The sequence below is a fragment of the Arxiozyma heterogenica genome, assembly GCF_036370985.1.
Source record: "Arxiozyma heterogenica strain weizmannii chromosome Unknown scaffold_30, whole genome shotgun sequence".
In the NCBI taxonomy this organism is placed as follows: domain Eukaryota; kingdom Fungi; phylum Ascomycota; class Saccharomycetes; order Saccharomycetales; family Saccharomycetaceae; genus Arxiozyma; species Arxiozyma heterogenica.
The window spans coordinates 351,402-367,597 of NW_027042683.1; the positions used below are offsets into that span (position 1 = coordinate 351,402).

Consider the following 16,196-nt stretch of genomic DNA (forward strand, 5'->3'; position numbering starts at 1 on the left):
AATATTATTTTAATTATATATATATATATATATATCATGATGACAATATAATGATTATGCTTATCAAAGTCTTACTACCATTACTGTTACATTATCTGTGGTGCCATGTTCCAGTGCATATTTGACTAAAAGTTTAGCTGCTTCATTGGGATCATCGATATCTTTGATCAGTTCACAAGCATCTTGGTCTTCGATAATATCCCATAGTCCATCACATGCTAAAATTAAGAAATGATCATCTTTTGTTATCTCTACACTAGTTGTAAATGGGTTACCAATTACTAAATTATCAAAAAACTTGTCACCTAATGACCTCGTTACTGCTAACATCCCATTAACTCTACTCTTCATTATCAACCCACCAGCATGTTCTACTCTTTGCATTTCTAAGATATCTGATGCTTTGTGATCATAGGTAAGCCTAATACTACAATCATTTCTATATAGCACTATTCGTGAATCTCCTACGTTGGCTGTATACAATCTTCTTTTATATTGTTGTAAATTTGAAATATCTTCACTAGACAAATTATCTGGCACTTCCCAACGTAGGATACAGACGGCTGCGGTACAACCACTGTTACCATGAAGATCAGAATTAATTTGTTTATCGATGGTAACGAATGAATCATTCAACACATCTCTAACATCTCTTGTTTCATTTTCCATAAGTTTTTGTTCAATTATTGTATGTAAATGAGATCCACACCATTTGGATGCTTGTGCACCGGCATGGCCATCAAATATGGCAAAATAGCCCCAATCTAATCGTGAAGCAAAATTTTTAACATAGGTATGAATATCTTCCATAGATCTACGAAATTTCGAATTTTTGTTTTCTGCTACACCTACCCGATATGTGACTTCAGGTTGTGATGTAGTGACGCTATTATTTGTAGTTGCATAGGAATTCGTATCTGTGGTTATATTATCTGAACTATTAGAGGAAGCTGGATTAGGAAGACAAAGCTTTGAGGGAGAAGAAGGAGAAGACGAATGTAGCACTGTTGTTGGGATATCTTTCTTATCAGGTGTAAGTTGCATGGCAGGATTTATCCTTTCTATTGAAGGTATGTTAATATTCGAAGAAACGTCAATTTTTGAACTTTCAGACAACCTAATATATACCTGTGGTTCAGTGCGATTTTCCATTTGTGGTTATATAATTTATTTGTTGTCTGGTTTGAAATAATGTCTGTATCCACACTATTAGAACTTTTTTTTCTTCTCAATTAAAAAAAAAAAAGAATATGTTTAAGAATAAGCAAGGGTCTATAAAGCTAGATTTAATGTTCAAATGAGTTAAGAATTCACTTATGAAAAGGAGACTCTGGTATTTTGACAGTTAGGTATAGTACAATAATAGTTTTTTTTGTTGTTTTTTTTTTTCAAGTTTGTGATGTACCCAAACAACAACAAAAATACAAAAAGTGTGTGTAGCTCACTCCAATGATTGGATAATTAAAGCTAGAGATGTCTTCAATATCTTATGCTAATGTTCTTTATTGTATTAAGACATAGATAGAAATATGCATGTGTGTATTCTACATTAGTTGCTGTCTGGTAGTTATTGATGGCTTATTCTTTTAGATTAGTTTATAAATAAAAATACAACCATAGTCTAAATTTAGAATTTTTTTTTCCTTTCAGAAGGAGTTTTTGTTGCTTTTTTCAGCCATATTACGATAAAGTATCACAAAACTTTCAAAACATATAATTAAATCTAATGTAAATTCTTATATCATCTATTATTACAAGATATTATGTGATATCCAGTGCAGGAGTTGCTTTTATATGAGTGTATTTAGGTACTACTAATTAATAGATTACTACTAGGAATTTAAGTAACATGGTAATTTATGATTAATGAAAGGTATAACATATAACATAATCTTAATTTTTAGGCATTTGAGTTTACAAAGCTTAGAAAATTACTTACAAGTAGAAAAGAGTGCAATAAATATTGTGATACATTAATATTTATAATATATATATATTATAAATATAGACCTTCTAAATTTTCTTCTACTTTATTCTTTAAGACACGTTCCTTAGCTTGTTTGAAGTCTTCAGCAGTAACTTGCATTCTTCTTTCTCTTAAAGCTAGTAGACCTGCTTCAGTACACATGGCTTGGATATCAGCACCAGAGAGATCATCTTTACTTGTAACTAATTTTTCTAAATCAACATCCTCACTTAGATTCATCTTTGATGTATGTATACCTAAAATCTTCTTTTTTGTGGATAGATCTGGGTTTTCAAATAAAATCTTACGATCAATTCTACCTGGTCTAATTAATGCAGGATCCAGACTCTCAATTTTATTCGTAGCCATGATAACTTTGACATCACCCCTATCATCGAACCCATCTAATTGGTTCAGCAACTCTAACATAGTTCTTTGAATTTCTCTTTCACCACCACTATTTGAATCATATCTTTTGGTACCAATGGCATCGATTTCATCAATAAAAACGATACTTGGTGCGTTATCTGCAGCCACTTTGAAGATTTGTCTACAAAGTCTTGGACCATCCCCAAGATATTTCTGAATTAATTCAGAACCGACAATACGTAAAAATGTAGCTGATGTTTGATTAGCAACAGCTTTAGCTAATAATGTTTTACCTGTTCCTGGGGCACCATAAAGTATAACACCCTTTGGTGGTTTAATACCCATTTCTTCGTATAATTCTGGGTGAGTCAATGGTAATTCAACTGACTCTTTAATTTCCTGGATTTGTGATTCAAGACCACCAATATCACTATAGGATTCAGTAGGAGATTTATCAATTTTCATAACGGAGACCATTGGATCAGCATCATCTTGTAAAACACCTACCACCGACATAGTTTTATTATGTAATAACACAGAACAGCCTGGTTCTAACAGTTCTTTATCAACAAATGATAATATAGACACATAATAATCAGGCATTGTGGGACTTGTCACAATGGCATGATCATCGTCAATGATTTCCTCTAAAGTACCAATACTTAATGGGTTTCCTCTGATCTCTTCCAATTGTTTTTTTTCCTCTTCCTGTTTCTTTTCAAAAGGTTTCAAGATCTCTGAATTAGTCACAAATTCTTCTTCCAATAATAAATGATCTTTAATTCTTTCCATTCTTAATAATTTTAGTTTACAACGTGTACTTGGATATATATTTGGCAATTTCTCTGCAGTAGCTGGACCATGCTTTCTTTTTTTACGACCAAATTTAGATTGTACGGGTGGTTCATACTTAGGCTTTTCTGAGGATTTCTTCTTCTTATTTTGACCAGCTGACGCACCTTGTCCCATTTTTGTTTGTAATTTATTTGTCTGTGAATATGTATTGGCTCAATTAATCAAAGTCGTTTTATTTTTTTTGTCACACAAAAATTGTTCAGAAATATCTTTTTGATTTTATTATTAGGTGGTTTCAATAACCTACAACACAACAACAAAAATAAAACAGAAATAAATAAACTTTCTTACGTTATAGGTCAGATATCTTATAATAATAGTACTAACTAAAAAATAACTAGACGCTATTTTTCTCGGCTGATCTAAAGACTTTTCTTTTAGCGTGTTGTAGGATATAATTTTTTGATTGAAATAAATCAGCTAGTTTCCAGTATACATTTGCCACCCATTTGTATGTTTTTAACATGGTCTTTGCAAATCCATTAATCACATTTCAATGATTTTCAACTCGTTGTTTTTCCCCTCTTTCTCTTCATTCTTTTCATACTTTTTTTTCACTTAATTGGTTCTACACCCATACATTACACTACAAGTTTCTTCGGTTTTTGTTTAAAAAAATGTTTAAAAAGCCGACAACTGCAGGATTCGAACCTGCGCGGGCAAAGCCCAAAAGATTTCTAATCTTACGCCTTAACCACTCGGCCAAGTTGCCCAACCACTGTCCTTTTTGTTGTGGAATAGAATAGTTATAACCATCAAGATTACATAAGATCCTGAATGAATTTAGAACTATTTATTGTCTTAATAAGCCATAAACGTGCTACAACATTAGATGCTGCATAATAAAGAGATTGGATTACATAAGATTTAACAAATCTAGAATTTACCTATTGTTTTAATAAGTCCCACGTGTATTACTAATCACCATGATTAGAAAATTGGGGTGCAGTTCTAATCCACTAGTGCACCTAAATTAATGTAATAAAATTTAGGGTGAATTAGTCAAGTCATTAATGTACTAATCTGAATAATCGATCGAGCTCCAGAAAACATATAAAAGGACAACGTTTTCTGGAGATAAAAGATCATCTTCCATAACCGTTTCTTGTAAATAACTTATATATTATGTATAAAAAAAGAGATCAACAAGTAAGTAACAAACAAGTAACAAGTCAAGTAACTTCGAATAAATATATTAGCTCGACATAAGCCGCTCAATATATAAGACCGTTTTAGTAATTATATTATCTACTATAGTTGATTACTGTCTCGATTATTTGAATAACTATTAATATTATTTGCGCTTCCCTGGAATACACAAAGAATCTCACCATCTCATATTACAACAGTTTTCTGTTATAGTTTGGACTTAGAACCAATTCTTATAATAGGACTATTGAACGAATAGTCAAGGCAACAACAAATATAAAAGGATGTTATATATATAAGAGAATTAAAGGATTACTGCTTATTCTTTTTTGTATTATATAATATGTTACATATAATTATAAATCAACCAAACATACAAATTTAGATATCAAGATGATGGTCCTTTATATATGAATCATGGGTTGATAGTTTCTTATTTGGAGTTCTGTAACGATTGTCATCATAAACACATCTCTCATGAATGTTTCATTAATGTTTCATTTTGTTACTTAGTATTCAACAATCACATGGGATTTATCAACAAACCCTAAGTCCTATAAATCCAAACTAGAACTTTTTCTTGACAACCATCACAAAAGCCCTAACAATATTTTTCAACCCTAATCTTTTTTTTCATTTAATCATAATATCAAGGTTGGTCTATAATACTTTCTATTGTATAATAGAGGAATCATCACCAATAAGATTACATAAGATTTTGACGAATCTAGAATTTACTTATTGTTTTAATAAGTCATACACATGCTACAACATTTTTACTTTATAATAAACAGGGATTAGTTTATACTTACATACTTCTTTGTAAAGAAAAAATTTTTTGAACAAGATCAGACATAATCTTTATGTCCTAGAAAGCTTCCAATCAGATTTAATATCTTATATTAACCGTTGAACATATGGCTGTATCAATTGTTAGCCTAAAAATTTAGCTGTTACCCGGATGATTGAATATTAACAAAAATCCAGTTAAGCTTCTATAATATACAAGGCCAATTTAAATACAAGAAGATTTTTTTTCTTTGTAATTTTGTTTTGTAGATGAATATTTATTTCTTGATCTTTTGTTGCATTTTACAAAAATTTTCTAATAAGTTTTCTTTTTTTGACACAAATTGTAAATATTTATACAGTGACAGGAACATATGAAAGAATAAACAAAGCGAAATTACTTAATAATCTTTTTCTATTAAAAACTTACTATTAAAAATATCAAACAACTAAAATCGAATATTCTAGAATAAATAGATAGACTAATTATATTTTAGCAAATATAAATTGATGACAAAATATGAAGAATGTATTGTTTACTTATCAAAAAATGTAAGCAAAACATATTAACAAATCAATGGCGTACATAGAAGAGATATGTCAGAAATGAAAATATATAAAATCAACATTTTTTCATATCATGTTTTTTCCCCTGTATAATTTTTATATATTATCATCTCCACATTATATATATAGAGAAAGAGCAAAGAACTTTTATATAATTTTGTACACTATAGCTATTCAATTAAAACATTGACAATGTTTGTTATATATCCAATCATTTCAGGTGTTCATTCTCAATATAAACGAATATAATATATATATTTCCAAATGACCATTGAAATGAATTAATAGGCATTATTACACAGAGAAATATTCTTATCAAGAACAAAAAAACACTTTTATAATTTTTCTCCATAAATCTTATATAACTATTTTTTTATCTTTCACTCATATTTGTTTTTATATTTTATTTACAAGAAATCAATAAAATCTAATTACAAAAAGTATATTAATGATCATTACCAATTAACTATGTCAGCCAATTCAAGCAATATATTAATGCCATTTTCTTATAAAAATTATATATCAATAAAATATAATAATATAAAAATAAGCTGTCTTAGACACTCTGCAAACTAATCTTATTTAAATGCACAAAATGTATCAATTGAAAAAAAAAAAAATACTTTTTAGACATTAATCCCTGAAACCCAATCCTTGAAGATAAAAAAAATAAAAAAGACCCCTCCATTATTTATATAAAAGACTAGGAATATATAACTATAATAACCAATCCATGATATCCGTACCTTTTATAGTTCTCATTTTTTCTTTTCTTTTTCTTCTTTTAAATGACAACCATTAAAACTTATCGCTATGTAATCATACATTTTATATTTCTTATCATTAATAAAATATTAAAATAATATCAACATTACCCAAGAAAATGCAGTGAGGTTTTTATTTTCATCACCTATTTGACCCAACATGGCTCTTAGTAAACATATTAAAAGCAAACTGAGATACTTTTTTAAAAGATGGAGAGGAAAAGAGATCAAATATATTCAATTCCAAGTATTGTTAAAAGCTCTTGGATAATGAATGAAGCAAAAAATATCTATTCTTGAAAATAAAAGAAACAAAGTGTATTTTTTAAATTATAAGAATATTCAACTAAACAAAGCAAAAAGAAAAAAAAAATATGTTACTTTTTATTCCACATGCTCACTCTCATAGGACATATCGCTATATATTTCATCTTCGTTATCAAACCTATATCTATATTCACCTGAATCACTAATCTCTATCGAATTATACCCATTTTTTTTATAAACTTTATTTTTCTTTCTATCAGCCTCTTCCTTGTATAATTGTAATATCTTTGCACCTAATTCAAGATCTTCATTATCAATTTCACCACACTCATCTTTTTTGTCTAATAAACTTTTCTTGACAATTTCAAATAAATCTTTCTCTTCATTATCATGCTTTGCAAAATCATTACCACTATTAATCTTATCTTGGCCTTTATCATTTCCATCTTCATCATCAATATCAATGTCACTATCACTACTATTATCATAACTAGTTGTACTATCATCTCTATTAGCCCAAGGTAATGGTCGAATAATAGGATAAAAATTTACATACTCCTTAACTGAACCTCCATCTTGCAAAATAGCATCAAGGTTATTATCTGGGACATAATCAGGTATTTCATACTGATTACCGACCCAGTGTCCGATATCTTCATCGTCTTCTACTCGTTGGGCCACTAACTGAACCATCATCGCATTGAATTGTTTACGAACAGGGTTATTAATTGGGTAATTTTTCTTTAAAAGGAATTGCCTTCTACACATGGGACAAAGACCCTTTGAATGTAAAGTTCTTAGCCATCGAACAATACAGTGGTAATGAAAGAAATGTTTACAATCACCTATAACTAAAGGACACGAGTCACCAGGTATTTTACATGTCGGACAGGTTCCATTATAATTAGCTCTACAGATCCCACATACATCATTCTCATCTTCATCATCACTTTCTTCATCATCATAAATATCATCGACATTACTCACATTTGATTGCTGACTATTACTATTGCTATCGTTGAGGAAATCTTGTGATTTATTTATAGTTGTTAATGGATGTTCAGGCTGTTTTTGTTTGTTATAGTTAATAATATTTGGGTAAACCTTCTTTTCAATATCGTTTTTGATTTCCAATTCATTTCTTGTATCCCAAGACCAAGCAAATACAGGTGTAACCGCATCAACCTTCACTTTCATTCTAGCAATAAAACAATTACCTCTAATATTATAAACCAATACGTACAGCTATGTGTTTGTATCCTCCTTCTTCTTTGTCTCAATAGTTGAATTAAATGTCTTCTATAGCAAAGAAATTTTTCAAATCCAAAAATATTACTATAGTTCCTATGTATTTATTATTAATATACTATATACACAATACACAAATATACTAAGAGAGGAAAAGGAAGAAACTTAAAAATTAATGAGTACACATGACAATGTAAATACTCACCGATATATATTGGTATATAGAAGCACAAGATATTCATATATGTTTATATATGATTTCTGCCCCCAACCGATATTTATTTTTGCGATAGTGGTACCAATCTCTTTCTAACTGTAAGCTTATTATCACACCATTTAACTAAACTATCATATAAAGTCTCTGAATTGAATAATTTATTAATGTCATCAAATCCACCTCTAGACTCCCCATTAATCATTAGGTTTGGTACTGTTGTTCTCCCTGTAACTCTTCCTATATACTCTTGTAATTCAGCGCCTTTTTGGTGTCGATCTAATTCAATGAATATAATTGGTGGATCAAACTCAAAATGATCAGATAACAGATTTTTCAATTTATGACTATATGGGCAATATGTTTTACTAAACATAATTATCGGGCCAAGGTTTAGAATTTCTGCATATTCCTTCTCAATATCGATAGCAGAAACATTTAGAGGTTCAATCTCCTGTTGTTGTTGTTGTTGTTGTTCTATCATTTGGTCTTGTTTTATAGCCGCTTCTTTGTTGTTGGAACTTTCCTGTACTGATATATCATTAATATCATTATTTATAGGAACATTAATTTGCTTGGCATCGTTACTATTGTAATCATTAATCTCATGAATAATGGAATCTGAATCATCAGTTACTGAATTGAATGTAGGGATAACGCTTGTAGTAGTAGATTTCAATACTGTTAATGTCAACCCCAACAACAAGATAGTGATTATCAAAATCCTGATATTTCTTTTCTTTAATACCACGACCACCATTATTAAAATTAGCTTGACAGGATATTTAGATATCACCCAATAAAGAGTTTTTTCACTGGAATCTGCTTGTCTTCTTATAATTCGGTAACACTAAAAGTTCAGCGACGATTGATGCTTTAACGGCTGGCTTTGCTGTTGTTATATCGATGGAATTTTATATAGTTAAATTAGAGGTTGAAATATCGTTCTTCACGAAACACCAATATACATCATTACCTATTTAAAGCTCAGTTTACTCACTGTGAAGAGCCACAAACATCTAAGCAGTAGAATGGTTTTACAATAAGCAGAGACCACTACATCGTCTATATATATATATATTGAAGCAGTAGTCATAAGAAAAGTAATAGGTACAAACTTTTTTTATATGTTTACGTGCATCTTATAGATTGCTGCATTAACAATAATGATAGTGGAAATTAATAGTGTTGATAAAGTTGAGCAAAGTGACTACTCTAATCAGGGTAATGACCAACAAAGTCGATTAAATTCCTCTGTTGATCTTATAGAGGATAACAACGAAGAATTAAATGCAATTCGAGATAAAGAGTTTCATGATGAACCAGAAATTGTGATATTAGGTAATAATGAATACCACATTAATAATAATAGTGTTAATAGGGAAAGTGATATTAATAATATGATTGACAATAATGACGAAGACGAAGATATTTCTATCATAGCTACCAGGGAACAACCTGTACAAGAACCTATTGTCGTTGATCTAGATAATGAACCGGAAATAATAGATATCTCAAACCATGACAACAGTAGTAATGACCTTGATGATGATCTAACAATTATTGAAGAAAGAAATGTGCCTAATATTTATGTTAATGAAGATTCGAACTTACAAACTACACAATTACATTTACCTGGTGGTAATTCGATTCAAATAAACATTAGTGATTATGAAAGACCTAACAGAACCTCGTTTCTAAATGGAGAGACTCGTAGAGATGGGTTTTCTAACAGCAATTCTAGAAGGAATATATTTTCTACTAGTGACAGAATACGATTAATAAGAGATTTGGAAAATATCTATAGTCGGAGTGGCCCGAATTCTATACCACCTGACATTAGATCGTATATCATGGAACGACTATCTAATGGCAACAATGGAAATAATAGAGAACATAGTAGGAGAAGGCAACGAAACAATTCTTCAAGAAATACTAGTAGAGGTAGCCATTCCCGTAGATTACGCCGTCGCTTAAATGACAGATATGGATACGAAAACCCTTGGGTTTATGACAACAATTATGAGTACGAATATGAAAATTATGAGGATGAAGACGATTATGATTTCAATTTTGGATTTGGGTTTGGTTTTGATGGGACCACAAATCAAAGGAATTATTATGAGGAAGATGATGAAAGAAGAACTCAAAGTATTATAAATTTCATTGAACAACGTGAAAATAGGGAGAGGGATATTAAAATACAAAAACTGAAGGAGAAGTCTGAACCAATAAAACAAAAATTTATAGACTCAGCAAACGATATGGAAAAATCAAGTGAGTTTACATCGAATTTTACTACTTTCATTCCTACTAAAGAAACAAAAGATAATAATAATAATAATAGCAACAGTAACAAATATGATTTGATAGTACCATCATGTGTTCTCTGCGGTGTAGAGTTGGGTGTAGGTATCCCTGACGACTATGATGGTATTGCTGAAAAGGACAAATCATTAACTTTTGAAGATCTTGTTACCAAATATGGCTACCACTGTCCATACCAGAGTCTTTACAGGCCCACACAACTTGATAAAGATCTATCAAAAAGAACTTTTATATCTAAAAATTGTGGTCACTTGTTTTGTGGCCGTTGTTTTGCAAGGATTGATAATGCCAAGGGAAAAAGTAAACTATCTAAAAAAAAATTATCTGAGTTGAAAGGTCCCTCAAACCCAAATAATTATGGACCAAGAGTGTGTCCTGCTAAAAATTGTACTACAATAATTAGAGCAAGAAGTCGATTAAAAGAAGTGTATTTTTAAAATAGAATTTTTATGCTCTTTTCTCTTTTTTCCTTCTTTCCATGTCATAGTATTTATACTATAAAATTGCATATTAATAAGTACACTAAACACATACATACATAGATATATATTCCAATCATTTACTTAGAGTTTTTATTAACAAATATTCTAAAATAAGCCAACTATAGACCATCAACCGGTGAAATCCACATTGTATTTACATGTATAGCCAATGATTTATATACATACATATATATGAAAAAATAGAAGATAAATTATTACAATTAATCCTTATATACACATACATATCTTGTATTGTACACTATGACTAGGAAACTTAGAAAGAAAAAAGAAACAGACTAGGGACCAACCGAAACCAATTAAAAGCATACAGCAAAAAAAGTAAAAACAAAGAAAGAACAGATGGGGTATCTATGCAAACGAAGGTGAATTTCTCTAGCCAGTTAACCATTAACAATTAATATATTCTTGCCCTTCCGCTTTTCTAGAATATCGATATGATCTTGCTACTAATATCATATTTTGATACAAAAGAGAGAATAATATCAATCCGATTAATTAAAGTAGCATATCCAAAGTACAACACAAACACATAGCAGCTAAACAACCAGTTAAACAATCTTCATTACCACGTTGTGGGGCTTGTTGTTGAACATAGATTGGTTGCTGTGGTGGAGGTTGTTGGTAGTATTGAGGTTGTGGCTGTTGGTAATATTGTGGTTGTTGTTGTAACGGAGGTTGATAATATTGTTGTTGCGCAGGATACCCTCTAGTATTATTGTAGTTCATATCATGAGATGGAGGAGGAACATTTGGACGTTGATACTGTATGCAAAGATTAACATAATTAATATTAAAAGGAAGAAAAATACAAATATATGCCACAATATATATATATATATATATGTGTGTGTGTGTTTTTTGTTTATTGTTAGTAAACTAGCTCAAAAGAAATATTAAACAACGTTCCATCTATAACCCCGGCTAAAAACAAATACATTTACTCTATTTATTGAATTATTCTATCTGAAATCTGATTAGACAGGGGAAAAAATGAATCAATGAGTTATCTAATAATTGAACATACCTGTTGTTTATTGTCACCATAATATTCGTTAGCAGACATATTCCGATATTGTATTTTTAACTAATTTTAACTTAATGATCTTTTCTTGATTTCTTCATGCAATAAAAAGACAAAGCAGATTACAATAGTAAACGATGTTCAGCCATCATGATTCTTTTCTCCTTTTTGATCTTATATATTTGTTTATTTGATCTTCAAAGGGAAGGAAAAAATTTCAGCCTCGATATTATCTGCTCTTTTTTTTTTTAACACGCAGAAAACAATACTTTTGGAAATATAATGTTTTACGAAAGTAAAAATCTATTGTTTTTCCTTAAAAGGTGTAGACATTCAGTTTTTATTGTTTGTAAACACTACTTTTCTATTGTCTTTAAACAAACAAATATGTTGTATTTATAATATAAATAAATATATTTGAAGTTCAGATCAAGATATACAATATTTTGAAAAGTCTGTATCCTAGCTTAACAAATTATTTCTTTAAATAAAAGCAAAAAAAGACGCATGTTCTTTTTATAAATAACAACTTCTAAAATATATTGTTTTACTTCTCAAATATAAAAAAAAATTTTAAATAAAAACAAAAAAAAATTTGATCAAGAGATCGTAATAATGAGCTCCAAAAGTGATTCTTCTATATTCTTAAACATGTATAATTATGCAAACACCTGTAAAGAATTATCTCGAGTAATATACTAAAATATAGATATTAATCGTATATAAATATTTACAAGTTATAAGGTAATTGGTTCTAACTAAACAAATTAATTTTAAAATTTTTATTTTTCTTTCGTCGTTAATAACTACCTCTGGTACATACTTTCTAAATAATCAGAGGTTTTTTAATAAAAATATTCTCTGTATTTGACTATCAATGTTAATTTGAAAATTTCTTTGTACAAATACACTCACAATTTCGACTCAGATTCTCAGATATTCCAAGCCTTTTCGTCTCAATATTAAGAACACTACCCAGGAAAATACCTATTTTCAGGATTTCCAACCAGAGCTTGTTACACTGTGTACTATCTAAGAGAATGTAGCAAGAATATTTCTAAGTTATTTGAAGATTTTTGCAATGCCATATAAATTGTTAAAAAAAAAACAGATACTTTAAATAATTCAAAGATATGAAAAAATGTGAAATATTTAATTTAATACATACAATATTAAAATTTTTAATAAGTATAATTGTTAGTTCAGCTAATTCTGAAGAAATCAACCTTTTTATATCATCACAGCTTGCAAAGAGGATATTGTCTTTTACCAATTCCAACAACCATCTACAAAATGGAAAAATGCAGTTCTTCCTCAAAAAAAGTCCACAGCTAACAGAAAATAAAAACTAGACCAGTTATTCAAAACAATTTTGATATTTATAGTGAAATGTAACTATTAACCTTGCATATCAAAGTTAACTATAAAGTATAAAAAAGATCTTATTTTTGTCAGATTTTTACAAGTTATCTTACAGTTTTATAAATATATACTCCCTTCTATACAAAACCTAAATCCTCTAAAGAAATATTCTCGAAAAAATATAAAATACGAATAAACTGTGCATATTTTCCCCAAAATTTACAGATTAGATAGCCAAATAAACCTTGTTACATTTGATAAAATTTGCATACTACAAGAAAATCTTGCAAAGCACAAAAAAAGGTTAACTTTTTTTTTTACCTTTTTCTGGCTACTTAATCATCAATCTGGATCATTGCGACACGAAAAAGAGAATAACCAAATTATTTTGAGATACTATTCTTCTATATTACAGTTCCTTTGCCAAGTAAATTATGAGCATTCTATAGATGTGTGTCCAAATAGGCTTATTTTTAAATATATGAGTCAATTCCTATTAATAATAAAGTACACTTTCCCCCATCCAGATACTTATTGCTAGATAATCCCTTAATATGGAAAGAATATGAAATATCAAATTCTTGAAGACTTTAATATTTTTATCTTTTAACCTTTATTTTTTTTTGAGCTTACAGATTAAACTATTGATATATATCCAATTCATCTTGATCAATTCATGCATTATAAACTTCAGTATCATTCCTCATTTCTTTTTTTTTACAAGCATAAATGCAAATAAATGCTAAGAATATCATATATTCTGTCAATCTAAACATAAATTAAATATTTTATTCATATATTTATCAATCTTTTCCATTCACCCTACGTAATCCTAAGATATTTACACCAAACATGTTCAAAACAATTTCATTTTACAAATAGTGGCAACAGGAAAAAAATAACCTTCCCAAACATATATTTACACTTCTTCTTCCCTTTTCAAAAAAGACTCTAATTTACCTCACATATGTCATTTTAAAAATACCTTTCTAAATAACTTTTACTGGCTTTAAAACTAAATCCTTTAAATACATCACTAATATCAGTACTTGTAACAGCCACATTACTACCATTTACACGATTATCAGAACCCTTTGGAATATTTATGGCATAATCATCTTCATATGACATTGAAGTAAATTCAGAATCGAAATTTTCTGCCAGTTCCCAATCTGTAATCATTGGTACAATAGGTCCCATTGTAGTTTTTTGTAAGTCCCCTGATTCCATCATATGCCAATCTATTTTTCTAAAAATAAAATGTGATTGGAATTTCAGTTCTCTCTGTTTGCCTGGTTTCTTATTTTTTCCTTTACTATTTTTATTGATATTGTTTGGATTTTTTGTTTCTTCTTTCCAATATCTATCGACATCCCATCTTTTAGTTCTGTCCTTTTTCAATAACCAATTTAACATATCTTTCATTCCTTCACTTAAGTAGAATGGTATCTTTGGACCTTGTTTGTCCTTTTGAATCTTATTTAGAATAACTTTATGATTGTTCCCAGTGTAAGGTGGTTTCCCAATTAACATATCGTATAAAAGACATCCAAGTGAATACCAATCACAATTTTTGTTGTATGGTAGCCCTTGTAGAATTTCTGGAGCACAATATTCCGGTGTACCAATAATAGAATGTAATGTGTAAATACTTTCCTCATTTTTATCATCAGGATCGCTATTAGATTCCTCTCCATCTATAGCCCTTTTAGACAAACCAAAGTCTGTTAAAATTAAATGTCCTCGTTCGTTTAATAAACAATTTTCTGGTTTTAAATCTCTATACACTATACCTTTGTCATGAAGAAATTTTAAAGCACAACTGATCTCAGCAGCATAGAAGGATACAGTATCCTCACTCAACGTACCATATTCCTTTAAATGATAAAACAATTCTCCACCAGGGACATATTGTAATACTAAATATAATTTATTTTGATCATGAAATGAGTAAAACAATTTCACAATATTTGGATGTTCTAATTGTGATAGGATTTTTCTTTCCGCAAATGTCCTTTCCACATTCAAATTTATTACATCAGTATCATTAATCAATATCTCTGCCTTCTTTAAAGTTTTCATAGCATATAACTTGGATGATTTCTGATCTTTAACAAGAATAACTTTCCCATATGCACCTTTACCCAAGACTCTAACTGGTTTGAAGTCATGTAGATTCCTTGAATGTTCATCAGTTGTATCATCGGAAATTTCATCGACCACTGTTTCCATGGTTCCATCTTCTCTTGCAAAATCATGCTTTTTAACAACCATATCTTCATTTTTAAGTGGACCAACTGAAACTCTTCTTGTATGTAAAGGCGATAATACAGAAAATTTATCTAGCACCGATAACCTTCTTCTATTTTTAATCATGGTGGGACTATTTTTTACATCCATATAATCCGAAGATAAGAACTGGATGCACTGTTGCTGCTGTTGATGTTGTTGAGGGATATTAGAATTGTCATTTTCGACAAGCGATATATCGTCTAATGGATCTAGATCATGTACTGCAAATTCAGGGACACTATTTGTCTTATTTAACTCTTCATCCAATGAAAAGATCATTTCTAAACCATATGAACAGATGAATCTTTACTCTTCCCAGTTGCTAGTTATCCATCTATAAGTTATCTCTTGCTCCCTTAACTACTGCATTTACAGTTTTCTTAAATGTTAATTTCATTATTACTTATTTCTATACCACTATATTAATTTTTTTTTCTACCCTCCATTATTTTTCTTTCTAGCTCCCCCCATAGCACCTGAAAACTGCTATCTCTTTGTTTCT

At 29.6% G+C, this 16,196-nt stretch overlaps 7 protein-coding genes and 1 non-coding gene across 8 annotated transcripts; 1 reads left to right on the top strand and 7 right to left on the bottom strand.

Annotated features, from left to right (window-relative positions):
* Positions 1 to 63: 63 nt before the first annotated feature.
* PTC1 (type 2C protein phosphatase PTC1) lies at positions 64 to 1,152 on the bottom strand (the record flags this gene model as incomplete). Its single annotated transcript, XM_064860249.1, has 1 exon — positions 64 to 1,152. One exon carries the CDS (start codon positions 1,150 to 1,152, stop codon positions 64 to 66), a length of 1,089 nt encoding a protein of 362 aa, XP_064712910.1.
* Positions 1,153 to 1,996: 844 nt separating this feature from the next.
* On the bottom strand, positions 1,997 to 3,304 carry RPT2 (proteasome regulatory particle base subunit RPT2; the record flags this gene model as incomplete). Its single annotated transcript, XM_064860250.1, has 1 exon — positions 1,997 to 3,304. One exon carries the CDS (start codon positions 3,302 to 3,304, stop codon positions 1,997 to 1,999), a length of 1,308 nt encoding a protein of 435 aa, XP_064712911.1.
* A 516-nt stretch (positions 3,305 to 3,820) lies between these two features.
* On the bottom strand, positions 3,821 to 3,902 carry PWA37_003731. Its single transcript has one exon. It is a non-coding gene; the product is annotated as a tRNA-Ser (tRNA).
* A 2,941-nt stretch (positions 3,903 to 6,843) lies between these two features.
* Positions 6,844 to 7,923, bottom strand: APC11 (anaphase promoting complex subunit 11; the record flags this gene model as incomplete). The annotated part of the gene is made up of 1 exon (XM_064860251.1): positions 6,844 to 7,923. The coding sequence occupies one exon, from the start codon at positions 7,921 to 7,923 to the stop codon at positions 6,844 to 6,846; it is 1,080 nt and encodes a 359-aa protein (XP_064712912.1).
* A 329-nt stretch (positions 7,924 to 8,252) lies between these two features.
* Positions 8,253 to 8,948, bottom strand: GRX6 (glutathione-disulfide reductase GRX6; the record flags this gene model as incomplete). The annotated part of the gene is made up of 1 exon (XM_064860252.1): positions 8,253 to 8,948. One exon carries the CDS (start codon positions 8,946 to 8,948, stop codon positions 8,253 to 8,255), a length of 696 nt encoding a protein of 231 aa, XP_064712913.1.
* A 406-nt stretch (positions 8,949 to 9,354) lies between these two features.
* Positions 9,355 to 10,953, top strand: SLX5 (SUMO-targeted ubiquitin ligase complex subunit SLX5; the record flags this gene model as incomplete). The annotated part of the gene is made up of 1 exon (XM_064860253.1): positions 9,355 to 10,953. The coding sequence occupies one exon, from the start codon at positions 9,355 to 9,357 to the stop codon at positions 10,951 to 10,953; it is 1,599 nt and encodes a 532-aa protein (XP_064712914.1).
* Positions 10,954 to 11,514: 561 nt separating this feature from the next.
* Positions 11,515 to 12,082, bottom strand: PWA37_003735 (uncharacterized protein; the record flags this gene model as incomplete). The annotated part of the gene is made up of 2 exons (XM_064860254.1): positions 11,515 to 11,781; positions 12,044 to 12,082. The coding sequence occupies 2 exons, from the start codon at positions 12,080 to 12,082 to the stop codon at positions 11,515 to 11,517; spliced, it is 306 nt and encodes a 101-aa protein (XP_064712915.1).
* A 2,295-nt stretch (positions 12,083 to 14,377) lies between these two features.
* Positions 14,378 to 15,973, bottom strand: YPK3 (putative protein kinase YPK3; the record flags this gene model as incomplete). Its single annotated transcript, XM_064860255.1, has 1 exon — positions 14,378 to 15,973. The coding sequence occupies one exon, from the start codon at positions 15,971 to 15,973 to the stop codon at positions 14,378 to 14,380; it is 1,596 nt and encodes a 531-aa protein (XP_064712916.1).
* Positions 15,974 to 16,196: the final 223 nt, after the last annotated feature.